This window comes from Thunnus thynnus, chromosome 16, assembly GCF_963924715.1.
Source record: "Thunnus thynnus chromosome 16, fThuThy2.1, whole genome shotgun sequence".
Taxonomy (NCBI): Eukaryota; Metazoa; Chordata; class Actinopteri; order Scombriformes; family Scombridae; genus Thunnus; species Thunnus thynnus.
In genome coordinates this window covers 29244950-29260297 of record NC_089532.1, presented here as the reverse complement: position 1 = coordinate 29260297, position 15348 = coordinate 29244950, and the positions used below count along the sequence as shown (strand labels likewise).

The 15348-nt window shown below is 40.4% G+C and overlaps 1 protein-coding gene across 2 annotated transcripts; it reads left to right on the top strand.

Moving 5' to 3' along the window:
- Positions 1 to 444: 444 nt before the first annotated feature.
- Positions 445 to 15001, top strand: LOC137199534 (mitogen-activated protein kinase kinase kinase 7-like). Of its 2 annotated transcripts, none has more exons than XM_067613877.1 (14): positions 445 to 862; positions 1917 to 2027; positions 3875 to 3940; positions 5196 to 5241; positions 5377 to 5515; positions 5905 to 6029; positions 6510 to 6638; positions 7109 to 7239; positions 7786 to 7870; positions 7955 to 8085; positions 8178 to 8316; positions 10511 to 10572; positions 11873 to 11988; positions 12881 to 15001. In XM_067613877.1, exons 1-14 carry the CDS (start codon positions 797 to 799, stop codon positions 13047 to 13049), a joined length of 1515 nt encoding a protein of 504 aa, XP_067469978.1. In that variant the 5' UTR covers positions 445 to 796; the 3' UTR covers positions 13050 to 15001. The 2 variants fall into 2 exon arrangements, with proteins under 2 accessions (XP_067469978.1, XP_067469977.1); XM_067613876.1 differs by having other exon boundaries at positions 448 to 862; positions 8175 to 8316.
- Positions 15002 to 15348: the final 347 nt, after the last annotated feature.

Below are 15348 nucleotides of genomic sequence, written 5' to 3'. Positions count from 1 at the left end.
CGTACCCTCTGGCAGCTGCAAAAGTATTCTCTGGGGTAAGTAAGTAGCTACACCTGGCTGGGAATCACTGACCTGCTGAGTATTTCTGGCAGCAGGATGGTGTGTGTGTGTGTGTGTGATATTGAGTCAAAATAAACTCCAGTGTGTGTGTTCATGGAAATGAAGGAACATGTCACCCAGTAAAACAGTGTGGCTCACTGATGTGTTTTAATAGTTTTTGGACAACAGTGGAGCTGTATGGCCCAGAGAAATAAGATACATCACAACACTTGTTAGAAGATCAGTTTATTGTTGGTCAGTGGTGGTGTGTGGGTGGGGTGGGGGCGTGGGGGTCAGTGTACTGTTCCGTATAAGCGATGGAAATATTATTTGTCGCCCCTGGTGGAGCAGAAACAAAACAAAGCTGCATTCAAGACCGCGCAGCACCGGAGCGGTTGTATACGGTTGCATGACATGTCCATCTTATAAAACAGATAATTCGTGTCGCACTTTACAGTCTTAATGTTGGATGAGGTCGGTTAAAAGTCCTCCCGTCAGCGTATAACGTGTCAGAAATCCTGAGTGTACGTAAGGTTTTTTAGCTGTTTTCCCTCCGTGCAGCGGGATGTTCACGAGCACCCAGCCAACATATGTGTCATTTGGCAACAGCTGTGCCCACTTCCTGATTTCACATCACAGCAACAGATGAGAGCGGCTGTTTGAGAGCCAACGACCGCCGCACTGTCATATTTTGAACCGATAACCATAAGAGACGCTTCGGGTTACGGCTCCAGCGTCGTGCCGCCGCTCTGCTGCGATGGTGGAGACTCCAGCTGGCTGCCTGTTTGAAGACATCCAGCATGAAGACATCCAAGTCGAAGCGGTAAACTTAGTGACTTACTGACCAACAACAGCCCGCCTGGAGAGGACGTTAACGTTAGCTCTCCACCGCTGGGAAAATGTTCCGGAGTAACGTTAGGAGTTTAAATGTTGAAATGTTGCTACGTATTTTTTTCTGCTGACGAGCAAGGCTCAGATAAAGACAGACACGGGCTACGTGAGAAAATCTGCTAGTGGAGCTGTACCGTTCACTGTCCTCTAATGTGAAACACAGAGAGAGGATAATAAACTGAGGCCTGAACAAACCATGAAACATGACATTTGCCACTGAAGAACCTAAAAGCAGTTTAACAACCAGAACAAGGCCTCAGACTAGCTATAAAATGTTACCCTGGTTAGTTGTTTGTAGAAGTGCTGAGAAGTGAGCTGGTGAATTACACTTTGTGCTTTCAAGGCAACAAAAGTGAGAGCATTTAACCTCCCCTCTAACACTGAGGGCTAGTGTCCTCTTTACTACGGCCTCTTTAACCTGTCAGGGAGAACTGGGGTAAAAACTGCTGCTGGGCCCTTGTTAACCCTCAGCTCCTCTCCTTTTCTCTGCATCATGCTCAGTACTCCTGTGCTAGACTAGACTAGCCTTAGGTTTGCTTTGTGGTTATTTGCTTAAACACAAATGAATGTAGGAATATGCACTGGTGTGGAACAGGGTGCTAACATGTATATTCTGTCTTTTTAAATTATGTCTGACAAAAATGACTTTAACAGTTCATCTTAAAATGCTTGATGCATTATTATGTTGTGGCCTAGGTATAAAGAAATTATATTTGATGGACAAACAAGCATATGGAAAGCATATCCTGCCTACTATTTAAGCAAAAGCTAAGCTAAGATGGTCTTAAAACTAGTTCTCATGATGGGGCCTCAGGAGCAAGTAGTAAAGCGAGCACTTCTAGAGCATATTCACTAAATCCCAGATAACCACAAACAAATTGCCAAAGAGTGAAGCTGGGGCTGAAGCTGTTAGTTAGCTGTCCAGACAGTAGTTGTTATGGCTCAGTTTTCTGTCTAAATCACCACCTCTTGTCTTTTCCCTCCAGGCTGTTGGCAGAGGTACATTCGGAGTTGTCTACAAGGCCGTATGGAAAGGAAAAGATGTAGCAATCAAGACCATCGAGAGCGACAATGAAAGAAACGCTTTCCTTGTTGAGGTACTGCAAACACTTTTTTTGGTTGTTGTGTTCTGTATGTGCTGCAATAAAACTTGCAGCCAGCTTTGTAGTTCAGAATTGTAGAGGTGCTTTGTTAAAGCCTGCGTCCACCACAGGAACTTTTACAAGGGCAGGGGAACTTTTACCAAGGATTAAGGGACAAATTTCAATTTCTCTGCCATAGTGCTTGGTGCTCTGGTGGAAATACTCTCTGATGGCCAAGTGAGTGTGTGCACAAGCTAAGAGCACACACACACACACACACACAGGAGTGCTCCTAGTAGAGTTTCTGTGGCTGTGAAACTGCTTTGTTGAAAACAGCTTTTAGTATATCAGCATTACAAACATATTCTGACACTCAGGGTCATCTGAGTGATTAGTGGGAGCAGAGGTGCTCCTGGAGATGTCCTGCTGAATGTCAACAATAATAATACTTATAACGTCTTAAAAGCATAAAGAGCAATGTAGTAAACTGAATATATTTTAGATGTTGGTCTGTTGGTTGGACAGAACAAGACATTTGGGCCCTATTTTTGTGAACCGAGCAGCACGACACAGATCACAGTCAGGTGTGTCCTGCGCAGTGATCTGGAGGTGTGACCAGTGCACTTTTAGTATTTTTGTAGCCAGGTGCACCAGTAGTGCTCTTGGATGCAGGGCGGGATCAGTAAGAATATATAACAGACATTATAGGTGGATGTGTTGGAGGCTGTGACAATCATGACCAATCACATTCACTACGTTCATCCCCTTTAAACACAGGGCTTCCCCCTGCAGAGTTGACCTCACAGGACATTTATTGTTGTCGAGGTTTCAAATATGAATACAGGAACTCAAATATACTGGCAAGAGCAGACCATGACTCTTTTTTTTTGTAAGTTGAATTCACTTTTCTGGACACTTTAATGAGCCAGTAATCACCATGGTTTCTGTGTGTAGTAGTTTGCAATTTGACTCGGCATCACAATGATCAATACAATAACCAGTCCATACAGTTAAATACCTCTGTAGTGCCATATATAAAAATGTGGTTTAGTATTTTGTATGTCATTTTTAAAAAAAATGTATTGCTGAAATAATTTTTAAAGTTCAAATTCATAAGCTTTGACTGTTTCTGTGCAAAATAACTGCAGAAGTTTTGGGAACAAATCTTCAGAGTGCAACACACACATGATCCTGATCATTTGGGTTTTTTAAAATAACAGGTTTTTGTGTAAAATGTAACCAACATGTAATCACATGTGGCTCATTGCAGCCTCACATCTACCTGTATTGTAAATAAAAATGCATGTGGACACTTTGACCAGACCTGTTTATTTGCATTAGAAACTGTACATAATAATTAACCATAAATGATCAACTTGATGTAAACAGAAGCACAGATGTTTCTACAGTTATTTTGTAACATTCTGCTGCCAGTTGCACAACATTGCTGCAGACAGAACAGCTTGAACATTCAAAAGGTCAAATCAAATCCGTGCATATAGATATTTTCATGTTGAGGTGCAACTTGTTCTTTTCTGCTGCAGGCTGCTCTGATTGTTTTAATGCTGTGGTGCATTCAAGCGCTGTGCTAGCAGGATGACTTGTTTCCTGTTTTTTCTTCCAACTAGTAGAGCTTGGTCTTTAAATACGGGTCTGAGTACAGTTAATACAGGCATAATCTTCAAAGATCAGTGTAAATGTGTTAACTGCTTATCACCTTTTAAAATACGTACAGTATATCAAGATAAATAGAAACATAATCTACTGCAGCGATGTTATATAGATAAAGACATCAGGATCTGGATTAATACATTCATAGTAACATATATATTTATCATCTGCCCCTTTTTGTTTCTGTGCAGCTGCGCCAGCTCTCGAGGGTGAATCACCCCAACATTGTTAAGCTGTTTGGCTCTTGTGACAATCCAGTAAGTATATAACAGGCATAACTGTGAGGATAAGGTATGTAATTATGTATTGTCATAGATATCTCTTCTGTCCTGAATTTAAAAAGCGATCATCTGAAACCATCATTCATCACCTCATATGACATCCAGTTTAGAATTTAGAGAGGGAAGTGAGGACTGTTGCTTCATACACTTTGAACTTCCCATCATTTAGTAAGAAACACTGCAATGCTGTGGATAGAGAAAGAAGAAGTGTTATATGTCAGTGGAAGAGCAGCGCTGTGCTCTTTATGCTAGTTCAGTGTACTACAGCAGCGGATTATGTCAATAAGAATCAGTATATCAGACTTTTTTATGCATCATAACAATAGTCAAAGTGGCATACTACTAAGATTTGGATTATTTCACTAAATCAACAGTACCATTAGCCACTTTTCAATCTTCCAGTCCACATAGAAAGTGTTTTTAGAAGAAGTGTTATAGGTGTCTGTCACTCGCTTCCATTTTATTGAATATATCTGAGACACACACATCACCTGGAGACACCTCACCTTTATTTACGCTCTGAGTCTAATTTTTTCTCCCTCTTGCACGTTTAGTGAAGCGTAATCCCCACAGACAGCTGTTTGAATCACACAAATCTCCTGCTGTTTATATTTTCTGAACTTATTAACCGTATCTATATTGATTGATGAAGGCTCCCAGTGTGGCTGTGAGCTTGACCTTTTCACTATATGCTACGGCAGGCGGGAAAATAAAATCAAATGAATCAATAAATACAAACAATGTCGATTTCTTCCTGTGAACATGAAATCTATTTTGGTTGAGTACATTTCTGCTGTCAGTCAGCCTGGTGAAGACTGCCGCTGTCCAGGTCAGAGTCAGTGTGGAGGCTTTAATAGCACCTACCTGCTGCTAACGTCTGGCTTTTGATGTGGATTCCCAGTCCTCAACAAATCTACTATTTCCTCCTGTTTGAGTAACGTTTGTTAAAAACTACAGTGGTCACACACACACACACTGCAGGGAAGTCAGAAAGTATTGTGAGACGAACACATCGTTGTTTTGGTCTTTTAATGGGATTTGTTGTCAATAAGACAGATGCCAGACTGATCCCTGATCAAGTACCCATCAAGTGCTGACATCAGTTGCAATGATACAGTGATAAAGCCATTAGTTTAGCTCATCGTCTCTGTTTAATGTGTTGTCAGTTGCAGGTGGGTTTAGAGGAAGTTACAGGTGATCTGTGTGTAACTATCTTACTTTTTGTTCTCAGGTCTGTCTGGTCATGGAGTATGCAGAATGTGGCTCTTTATATAACCGTAAGTCATATCATGTCCATCACAAGTTCTAGTCGATTGAAGTTGACTACATTAGACCATCATTCTTCTTCATTGTAAAGGATGTACAGTGGCACTGTAAACACACTTCTCTGTCTGCTTGTCACTCAATCACAGTCCTGCACAGTGCTGAGCCGCAAGCCCCCTACACAGCTTCCCACGCTATGAGCTGGTGTCTGCAGTGTGCCAAGGGTGTTGCTTATCTGCATGCTATGAAACCAAAGGCCTTAATTCACCGGGACCTCAAACCACCAAAGTAAGACTCTTGATGATGAAACAGAGTGGAAGTTGCACAGTTTAGAGTTTTTCTAAGAACTCAGAAAGCAAACACAGGTATGTAGGGCTGTAGAGGAGGGATTTCTAGGTGATGGTGGCTTAGACTGTTTGCTGATGAGCAGCATCCAGTGAGCAGAAAAGCAAGAGGACTTCATGTGGACTACTACAGTATCAGAAAAGAATAGTTACACATAGTTTTTTCCTTTTTTATTGAAGTAAATTGATTTTTTTTAGGTTGCATTAGTCCTTTAACACAACCAGAGGGTAGTAGAAAGCACTTTATCAGTATATTTTTCCCCCCAGATGCTGAAGTATAACAGCTGAGCTGTAGTCTTGTGTTTGTCATGGCTGTCCTCTGCTCTGTTTCAGTCTGCTCCTTGTGTCTCGTGGCACTGTGCTGAAGATATGTGACTTTGGAACAGCGTGTGACATTCAGACCTACATGACCAACAATAAAGGCAGTGCAGCCTGGATGGCACCAGAAGTGTTTGAAGGTGAGCCACAGTCACTTCGTCACTCTCACTTCTCGTTCAGGAGCTCAAACTGATGACCAGTATTGTTTATGAAATACTGTAGGAGGCAGAAATATTTTGCTACTATTAGTGACTACATTTGTACTTTTTTCATTGAGTTCAACATCACAGCTAGACTTGATTCTGATTGGCTTCATTCTCTGGTACAGAGGAGCTGGAGTTTTCAGCCAGTCAGGGTGCATCTTTGACCAGTAACAAGCGCTGTGATGCAACACAATTGGAGCTTGTGAGAACGTTTTGTTAACACATTTTCTTAATTTAACTGTGGCACATGTGGTTGTGTGGATCAGAAGCCCATGTGTTTGGGACAGCTGTTTAAAAGATATGACACTAGTTTATAAGCTACTGTTTAATTACTACATCCCAGGTTTTATATCACACTTCACCGTACTCTTTTGTACAATAAATACAATTAATGTGATGTCGGTGTGTGTTCCTCAGGCAGTAACTACAGCGAAAAGTGTGACGTGTTCAGTTGGGGCATTATCCTGTGGGAGGTCATCACACGCAAAAAACCCTTCGATGAGATTGGTGGCTCTGCATTTTGTATAATGTGGGCTGTCCACAGAGGTGAGTGGAGTCCTGTAGCAACTACAACCGTGTCGCCAGCTGCTCTGACACTTTACTTTTGTTTTGTGGAGGTTTGATGTGAAGCGGTTGGCTAATCCTGCTAAGAATCAACAGCTCAGTCTGCAGCCCTGTTCAACTTGAAGCCAAGATGGTCAAGGAGGTCTGGCTGGTATATACTATGTCAGAACTGCTTGTCAGACCATCCAATAGCTTCAGACCGCCCCCGAAGAGTGTGGCCTGTTGGGGAACAAGTACAAACACATTTTAGCATAACCTGGCCTGGATAATTGGATAAATAGATGGATTATAAGGTTCAGTGAGCCCTCACAAGCCTCACAGAGCTTCAGACTTGCTATTGATTCTCAGTGGGATCAGCTGTACTAGTGAAGGTCTAGGTGAACACACACAGCACTGTAATGTACATTAGGAATTCAGAGCTTCCAGGCCACTGACTGTTTGTTGTGATGCAGGTACACGGCCTCCTCTGATCAAAGACCTCCCAGAGCCCATAGAGACTCTGATGACCCGCTGCTGGGACAAAGAGCCCAGCCAGAGACCATCCATGGAGGAGGTCAAGAATACCATGAGCCGTCTCATGAAGGTGCACTGTTCTCACATTTTACCACTCACATTCGCTGGTTTGCTTTTCAACTGACCAGGGCCTCGTTTCCCAAAGGCATCTTATGGCTAAGATGATTGTAAAAATCCATTTTTACAAATCAAGAGGTGTTTCATGAAAGCATCATAACTGAAGATGCTCTTAGAAATGACGCTAGATGAAGGAGTGGCTCCTACCCACTTTTGTAGGAGCCTGAGAGCTTCTCAAGAAGCTCCACAACTTGCAGGAGGAACCAAAAACTACATGTTTGAAGTTTTCCTTGTTTTGTACATTTTTAAGTCTATATTTTTTCATGAACACTGATAAGTGACATTTAAGGTAAAATGAGTGATGTTAACGTTTAAACTAGAAAGTAAAACTAAACCAACACACACTAGTAAATTCAGCAATAGATTAGTTATGCTATGTGGAATGTGGTAATATTTACTGAATCAACAGGTCTCCTCTGATAAATGTTCTCTAATCAAGCTTTATGGTTCAGCTCTTTTAAAACAGCCTGCTTATGTGTGGTGAACTTTGATGTTCCAGTACTTCCCAGGTTCTGAGGAACCACTCAAGCTCCCTAACCAGTCCTCAGCCAATAGGAGCGGCTCTTCATCAGCCACAAGCACAGGTAGCTAAACATCCGCAGCTTTAACACAAGCATATTTGTTTCTACACACCTTTTGTTTCAAACATGAATCTTTGCTGCCTGCAGGCTCATACGCCGACTACACCATCAACAGTAACAAGAGTGACGACAACGCAGAACACAGAAACTCTGTCGGCAAAGAGGAAACCCTGAAAAGCTTTGAGGCCAAATTCCCACTACAGTTCAAACCCTCAAAGGTAACATAAGTATAACAGCTGATAGCACAGCATCATACATACTGGCACCACTTCATGATTTCAACCTTTTTTTTTTTTTTATTCCCCAGCAGACAGCAACATTGCGAACCAGTATGTCCAGGGTGTCCAGCGTGGACAGTCAGCCAGGACGCTCCCAAAGCCCCACCCACTGCAGCAGCCCTGCAGCCACCACCGGCCAATCAGAGTTGAGGATGACATTTAGTCCCACAGGTAGGGATAACAGCTGATACCGAGTGAGAGACAGTATTCATTTTATTTAGTCTTAGTCCTGCGTCAAATGTCCTCTTATTTGATCATATTTAGTTAACCTCATCCTGAGTAAAAGTCTGGGCATTTTATCCTATCTTAGTCAAAGAAAACCTAACTAACTATTTCAGTATAGTTTTAGTCAATGAAAACTGTCACCGACACACACACACTCCAGCGTATAACCGACACACACACTCTCTCTGTGTCTCTCTCTCTTTCTCTCTCTTAACGTCTTATTCATTTATGCAACCTCCCACCCCCAACTACATAACTTATCACTGAGGAGTCATATTCACCACTCATATTTAGAAAATAATATAGTTTAGAATATGTTGTCTCCTCTTTTTTGTCAAGGAAAATAAAGAGAGATTTTGGTAGAGTTTTTATTTTTTAAACATTTTACTTTTGTCTTTTTTCGTCAACAATATCACATGTTAGTGTTTAGTGACGTTGGTGCCATTTCGTCGTCGTCTTGTCTTAGTCTTGTTAATGAAATGAACACTAGTGAGTGATGTTATTTTGACTGTCTAAAGGTGATTGGTAACAGCATTGATTTATTGAATCAGTAGAATCAGACATGTGGCCCAGCGTGTCTTCACCTGCCTTGTGCAGGACTAAAAGTAACATTAGTCTATTTATCAGTTAATAGTTAGTTAACAAGTGAAGAACAGCAGTCACTTGCTCATCAGAGAATTACATGAAATGCTGCATTTTCCATTTCAAGTTCTAGCAGCACCTTGCTAACTGAATTATGACTGACTGACAGCAGCTCACTGTCATTCCTTGTAATGTTAAAGAGGTGAGATCTAGTAGGTCCGAGTTCTGCCTTGTTGTTCACTTTGTTTTTTAAACTGTCTATGAATATATTCATCACTGATGAGCTGCAGAGGCGACAACATGTAGCAACACCGTGACAAACATCATCATGTTTATGTGCTGTTTTGTTGCCAAGTGCAGTTCAAGTGTGGGAAGGACAGCAGTGAAAACCTCAGAGCTAATATAGAGTTTCTTTCACATGAACATGTCAGGACTTTTAAATGTTAGTGCTAGAGAAAGCTTCCCCAGGTCGATTTCTCTTGGAGAATGCAGATTACTCTGCCATGTATACGTGTTAGCGGGTTTCTAATGGCTTTCTACATGTGCACATGTGCTTAACAGGAAAAGCACAGCACGTAGCGGTTAGATGAAAGGAGAGATCATCACACAGGGCGACGCGTCCTCGCATAAAATACTGCATCCAAAGCGGAGGCTAAAACTGAAACTAAAAAAGAAGTAGTCTGTAGGAGTCCAAATAAGTCAGTTTACTCCTCAACATTTGACTTTTAAATTCAAACACTTTCATGCTGTGAGGATGAGCTCCACTCTGTCTCTCTCACTGTGCTGTGTGTGTGTGTGTGTATGTGTGTGTGTGTTGGAGCACTGCTGCTCCAACACACACACACACACAAACACAAAAAAGGAGAAAGTCAGGAAGCAATGTCTTCTGTCACTAATATTCCAAATCAGTAAGGCTGGCAGTAAGAGACTAATCTGCTGACTGATCTGCTGCATGTGTAAGCAGGTTACTACACTGCATGTAAACGCCTTCCATGATTACTCACATAAACTGGTTTCTCTGAGTAACCTGGTTACCCAAGACCACCAACAGACCACCTGAGTGGCCAGCTGTCCAGCGCTGGGTGCTGAAGGACACGCTGGAGCTGCTGGTCCTGTGATTTGCATCATGAGGTCATTTCCTCTTGCATTAATTTTGACACTTTTAACTTATCAAAAGAAACGGCATACTTACAACCCATGCATGAGGATGAGACAGGAGTGTAGGTGTTATGACCTGGCTAAAGTTGCCACAAATTTATTAAACAAATCAAATTTACTCAAATTAAAGAAATAACTAAATATTTCCAGTGTGGGGTGTGGATGTCAGTAGTGTTAGTGGCATAAGGTGTGGATGAGTGTAGTAAGTAGAAACAGAAGCAGAACCTACACCTCCAGTTATGGGTAGTGAAGTTCCTGTGTATGTTGCACTGTCCTCAATACACCACTAAGGGGCATTACAGTGTAACATTACAGATGTGTGTGCTCTGTGCTACAGCAGCTCTTTTCCAGTAACAATGATTGTGTACGTGTATGCGTGTGCGTGTGTGTGTGTCCTTAGCTACCAATGGTTTGGACAGCTCTATTCCCATGGCATGCCTGAAACTGGATCACCAGTTACAGGTAAGTTGAAACTATGTTTTTGTGTTCATTAGATGGAACGTTAATAGTAATGTTATGATGTTGCCTGTTATGTCTAGAACATTTTTATGTGATCAGTTATTTATTAAAATAGAACATGAGTCGGTATGAGATTTTATTTTGGTTTGTTTAAGTACATGATGACAGCTGTGTTGCATCCTCCAATCACTTTCTCTAACCTTGTGCAGGGGAGTAACAAGAACATATCAATACTTAAAGACATATATACACATACAGTACATAACAAAACTGAGTACAGCCCCAGTCAGTATCACTAAAATGTTAAGTAATGAAATCAGTGACCTCTTTCAATTGTTATTGGTAGTATGGGTCCTCCTGTACCTCCTAACCACTGCTGCAACTACTCTCCCATCTTTATGAAGTCTCACAATCTGGTTTCTTACTTGTTCAGGCAATTCCTCACCATGTGGAGCCATGTTGCATCAGACACAACCCAGGTCAAAACTGAGAAAGTTGTTGTGTTCACAGGTTCTTTTATAACCTTGTTCAGGCAATTAGTGTGAATTGGAGTCACAGGTGTACTCGCTTTGTTGCCTTGAGGTTGTTACTTTGAGGTCTGTATTTTCAATTTAGTCTATTTAACCTGCTTGTTTTTAATTATAAATGAGATCAAATAGCCTACACTTCACCCTAAAATACTACAGTTATTGTAAGATGATAGAATGTTGAATCATTTAACATTGTAGTGATATTGCACAGGGGTGTACTCAGTTTTGGTATATACTGTATGATATATGCAGACACACGTGGCAATGCATACATGCATTGTAAGTGAAAGTAATACAAATATAAATAGATACATAAATAATTTATTTGTTACTAAATAAATTTAAAAGAGCACACTAAAATAAATCTCCCTTTAATTTTTATCAGCAACGTTTTGACCAACTACAGGTCAAACACCCACAGGAGAGAAACGAGGGATATGTATATATTGGCAAAATGACGAGTGACATCATAATAATCTAATCACATTATTTATGCATGTCAGTATATCCTCATCACAAGGGAAATAAAACCATTAATATGAATAGGATACATGTATGATTTTAAAGGAGTTTTGCACAAATTTCCCAACCAATAAGTCACAAATGATACAATAAAAACAAAAATGGTGCATGGGTGCTCCTTGTATTGCTATTGCTTTTTAGTTTGATACTGCTATTAGCATTTGACAGTATTGCTCTCATCCTGTTCTTAAATGAGACTATGTGAAACCTGCATGTACCCTGTTATGGAACAGTGTATTAATTGCTTTCAGCCTCTAGCCCCGTGTCCAAACTCCAAGGAGTCCATGGCTGTGTTTGAGCAGCACATCAGGATGGCTCAGGAGTACATCAAAGTCCAGTCAGAGATCGCTCACCTTGTTCGGAGGAAGTAAGTCAAACAACAGGATTTAGTAATAGTGGATAGTTAGCATGAATTCAAAAGATTGAACTACTGTTAAACCCACCTAATTATCATGAACTGTCAAGGAGGCACTCTCATTAGCTGTGTAAATGACTTACAGTATATATGTATGTAAGATCATTTGGTAACCATGGTAACATGTATGTGAAATAGTGTCTTTATCAGTTAGAAGTGAGGATTTAAAACAGAGGTGTGTGTATTTTATCATCTCATTGAAAAGTGAGTGAAAAGTAGAAACCACACAGTAACTATGCCCATGTAATATTACAGTAAAAGATGCCTCTTTCATTATTGACAACAGATGAGGTCCAGTTACACCCTGGACTGATAAATCTCACAGTCAGACATTTGTGAGCTCTTTGACACCAGAGAACAGATTCAGATGTATATCAATCTCATGTCTGTGTTAAGCACAGAACTGGAGTCGGGATGTGGTTAGGCTAGCTTAGCATAAGCTAGATAAGCTCTGTCCAAAAAAACCCAAAAAAAAACACCTGTCAACACCTCACATAAAACTCACTCATTCACTCTGTGTCTTTTTTGTTTAATCTGTAACCACAGATGTAACCCAGCTTTTCATCTAGAAATGAAAAATGTAATGTAAAAACCACAAATTTTTGTTTTTGTATTTCTTCTTTTTGTACAAATTAAACAAACAAGATACAATGTGTTAATTAGTGAGCTTTAGAGGCGTTGGTAGGTGTATTTTTAAACTGCAGAGCCAGGCTAGTTGTTTCCCCCAGTTTGCAGTCTTAATGCTAAGCTAGGCTAACCCCATCCTGACTTCTAAGCTCACTGTCTATTTAGAAGTGGCCATGATGTAGTGAAAGTGAGGCTTTCTGCTGCTTGGTCTGTTCAGACAGGAGCTGATGTCTGAGTTGGAGGAAGACCAGAGGGAGCAGCAGACTTCATCTCGACTCATCCAGGAGCACAGCAAGCTGCTGGAGGACAACAGCAGCCTGTCTGCCTACTACCAGGGCCTGAAGAGCAACCTGAGCCTGAAGAGTCAGAACCCGCACCACAGCTAGGACACAAGGCTGGGACACAGCACACACTCCATGTCTCCACAGTCATTTTACTCTTTCTCTGAAGGCTGAGAGGAATCACTCCATGAGCTGACCATGAAGCAGGGAAGCCAGTATCCTGGGAAAATAAGACCTTTAACTTACCACAAAAGAATGTCTCAAGATAACATTAAAAGCATGTCATTAGTGGCTTTAAAGTCAAACTGAAACTTGAATTCTTCTCACTTTTTGTGTAATGAAATATAAACTATAATGATAAGGCAAATATCAAAAGAGGGAAGAGAGAAATCTGTAGTAACAGTGTCTCACCCTCAAGCCTCTGAGTGTTTTCCGTGACCTCGGTTAGCTGAAAATTCTGGAATTCAGCCTGTATTTTATGTCATACTTGTCTGTTTGGACTGTGGGTCATGCTAACTTTGCATGTGCCACTTCCATTTTAGAGACCAACAACATAAATCTGGGGAAGCAGTGTGAGCCTCCTAAAACTTTCCAAATCAACTTTAATTGTACATAAATCTTTCCAATCACTTAGTCTGGTTAATATAAACACGGAAATGAGCGATTAGCTGTTAGCTAGCAGCACAGCTTCAATTACTAAACCATCTTGCACTGCTGCCCTCATACGTATACTTTGTTTTGCTGGAGTTTGTGTTTTCCTGTATCACTACAATGGAGGTGGTGTGTTAGCATTGAGAATGTCCACAGTTATGAGAAGAGAAATATTGGAATTTCCTTTTAAGTTTTTTTTACACTCCACCTCCATGAAAGCAGAAGCTAGTTAGCCTCACTCGCTAACATTAGCACTGTTTATTTCTACTCAGCATTAGCTGTCTTCCTTTCTTACATAGGCCTAAATGAGGTGAGGCAAATGACTAGACTGTCCAAACTCACAGCAACAGGAAGTAATGTGACAGGTGATTTGACTCACAGTGTAACATAACTATGGAAAGTAACATTCAGAGTAACTGACACCAATCAAATTACAATATTGACATCATCAGTTGAGACCAAAAACATAGATTTGACCAAATATGTACAAAACAACCATCAGATTTTCTATCAAGATGAATTTCAGTTTGACTTTAAAATTAGTGTGAGCAATATGTGTTATCCAGAGATAATGAAATGGCTGAGAGTTAATAAGCCAAAAAAAAAGTAGCAGCTAGCATGTCCTCTCTGGGCCTCTGTAATTTAGTGATGGGCTTCATTTCAATCATCCAAAGAGACTTGACATGGACTTAAATACTTACTCCTAAATGGATTTGTTTGGGGTTAGACAATGACTTGCCTTTTAGACAGTGAGTTTTATTTAATTTCAGTGTTTTTTTTTCTGAATTGTTGAAAAGTAACTACAATTGTGGTTTGTACATTTTTACTCTTATATATTCAGTTTATCCCACCCTTTTTATCATCTTTCATGAAAAGAAGAAAGGCGCTGACATTGTGGGCCGCATCATTTTAAACCAATTTTACTGTGAATACAAGTGTTACCAAAGGAACTGTGCTTCAGAGACATGCTGCCTCGGAGCAAAGAAAAGCTTTTTTGAGAGGTTGTTTGAAATGGAAATAACTGTAAAATAATGAACCTGACAGAATTTTTTATCCATTTAATTTCTTATCTGCAGTTATTTTTTACACAGTTATATTTCACAGAATGGTATTAACATTATTCTTCACTGCACTTATTTGGGTTGGAGAAATGTTCAGCATATGTTTTGCTATCACATTTGTGTGGGGGTTTCTATGACAGTGGGTCATTTTGGGATGGGTTGTTGTTTAAATACATTTGTCCAGATGTTGCCTTGCCATTTTTCCTGTACAGTTTATTTTTTTCATCTCAGTACACTTTTTTGAATGAATGAACGCCCAAGAATTCCTGAAATATTTCTTCTGTGATTTTAAAATGTACAGGCTGCAGTTATATATGCTTTAGAGAAAGTAAAAAAATGTTTGTAGTATTTTGTCAGTTGTCATTTTATACAATACTGTCTTTATTGCAAGTTTGGTGCTCTGTCTAAAGGAAGATTGTGAGTTGTGAAGCTCCAGCTGTCAGTCACAGCAGGAGAGATGTCAGTGATTGTGTAACTCTGGATGAGTGGAGCATTTGTTGTGCTATTAGTGTGACACACAGTGAAACAATGGAGGCACAGACAGCAGGGATCGTTTTCACCAAGGTAAATTATAATACTGTTGGTCAAAAATACAATGCACATGGGAAATTCAGTTGACTAACATTTAGCGACACAACCTCTGAAGCTGCAGTAAGAGGAATGACTGCATCATTACCAACAGATCAGAGTGA

What these genes read in the sequence shown, in the direction of transcription:
- LOC137199534 (XM_067613876.1), top strand. Translation starts at nt 797, where the DNA reads ATGGTGGAGACTCCAGCTGGCTGCCTGTTTGAAGACATCCAGCATGAA. An exon ending in GAAACGCTTTCCTTGTTGAG is followed by an intron (nt 2,028 to 3,874) that starts GTACTGCAAACA and finishes GTTTCTGTGCAG; the next exon opens with CTGCGCCAGCTCTCGAGGGT. An exon ending in GGCACCAGAAGTGTTTGAAG is followed by an intron (nt 6,030 to 6,509) that starts GTGAGCCACAGT and finishes TGTGTTCCTCAG; the next exon opens with GCAGTAACTACAGCGAAAAG.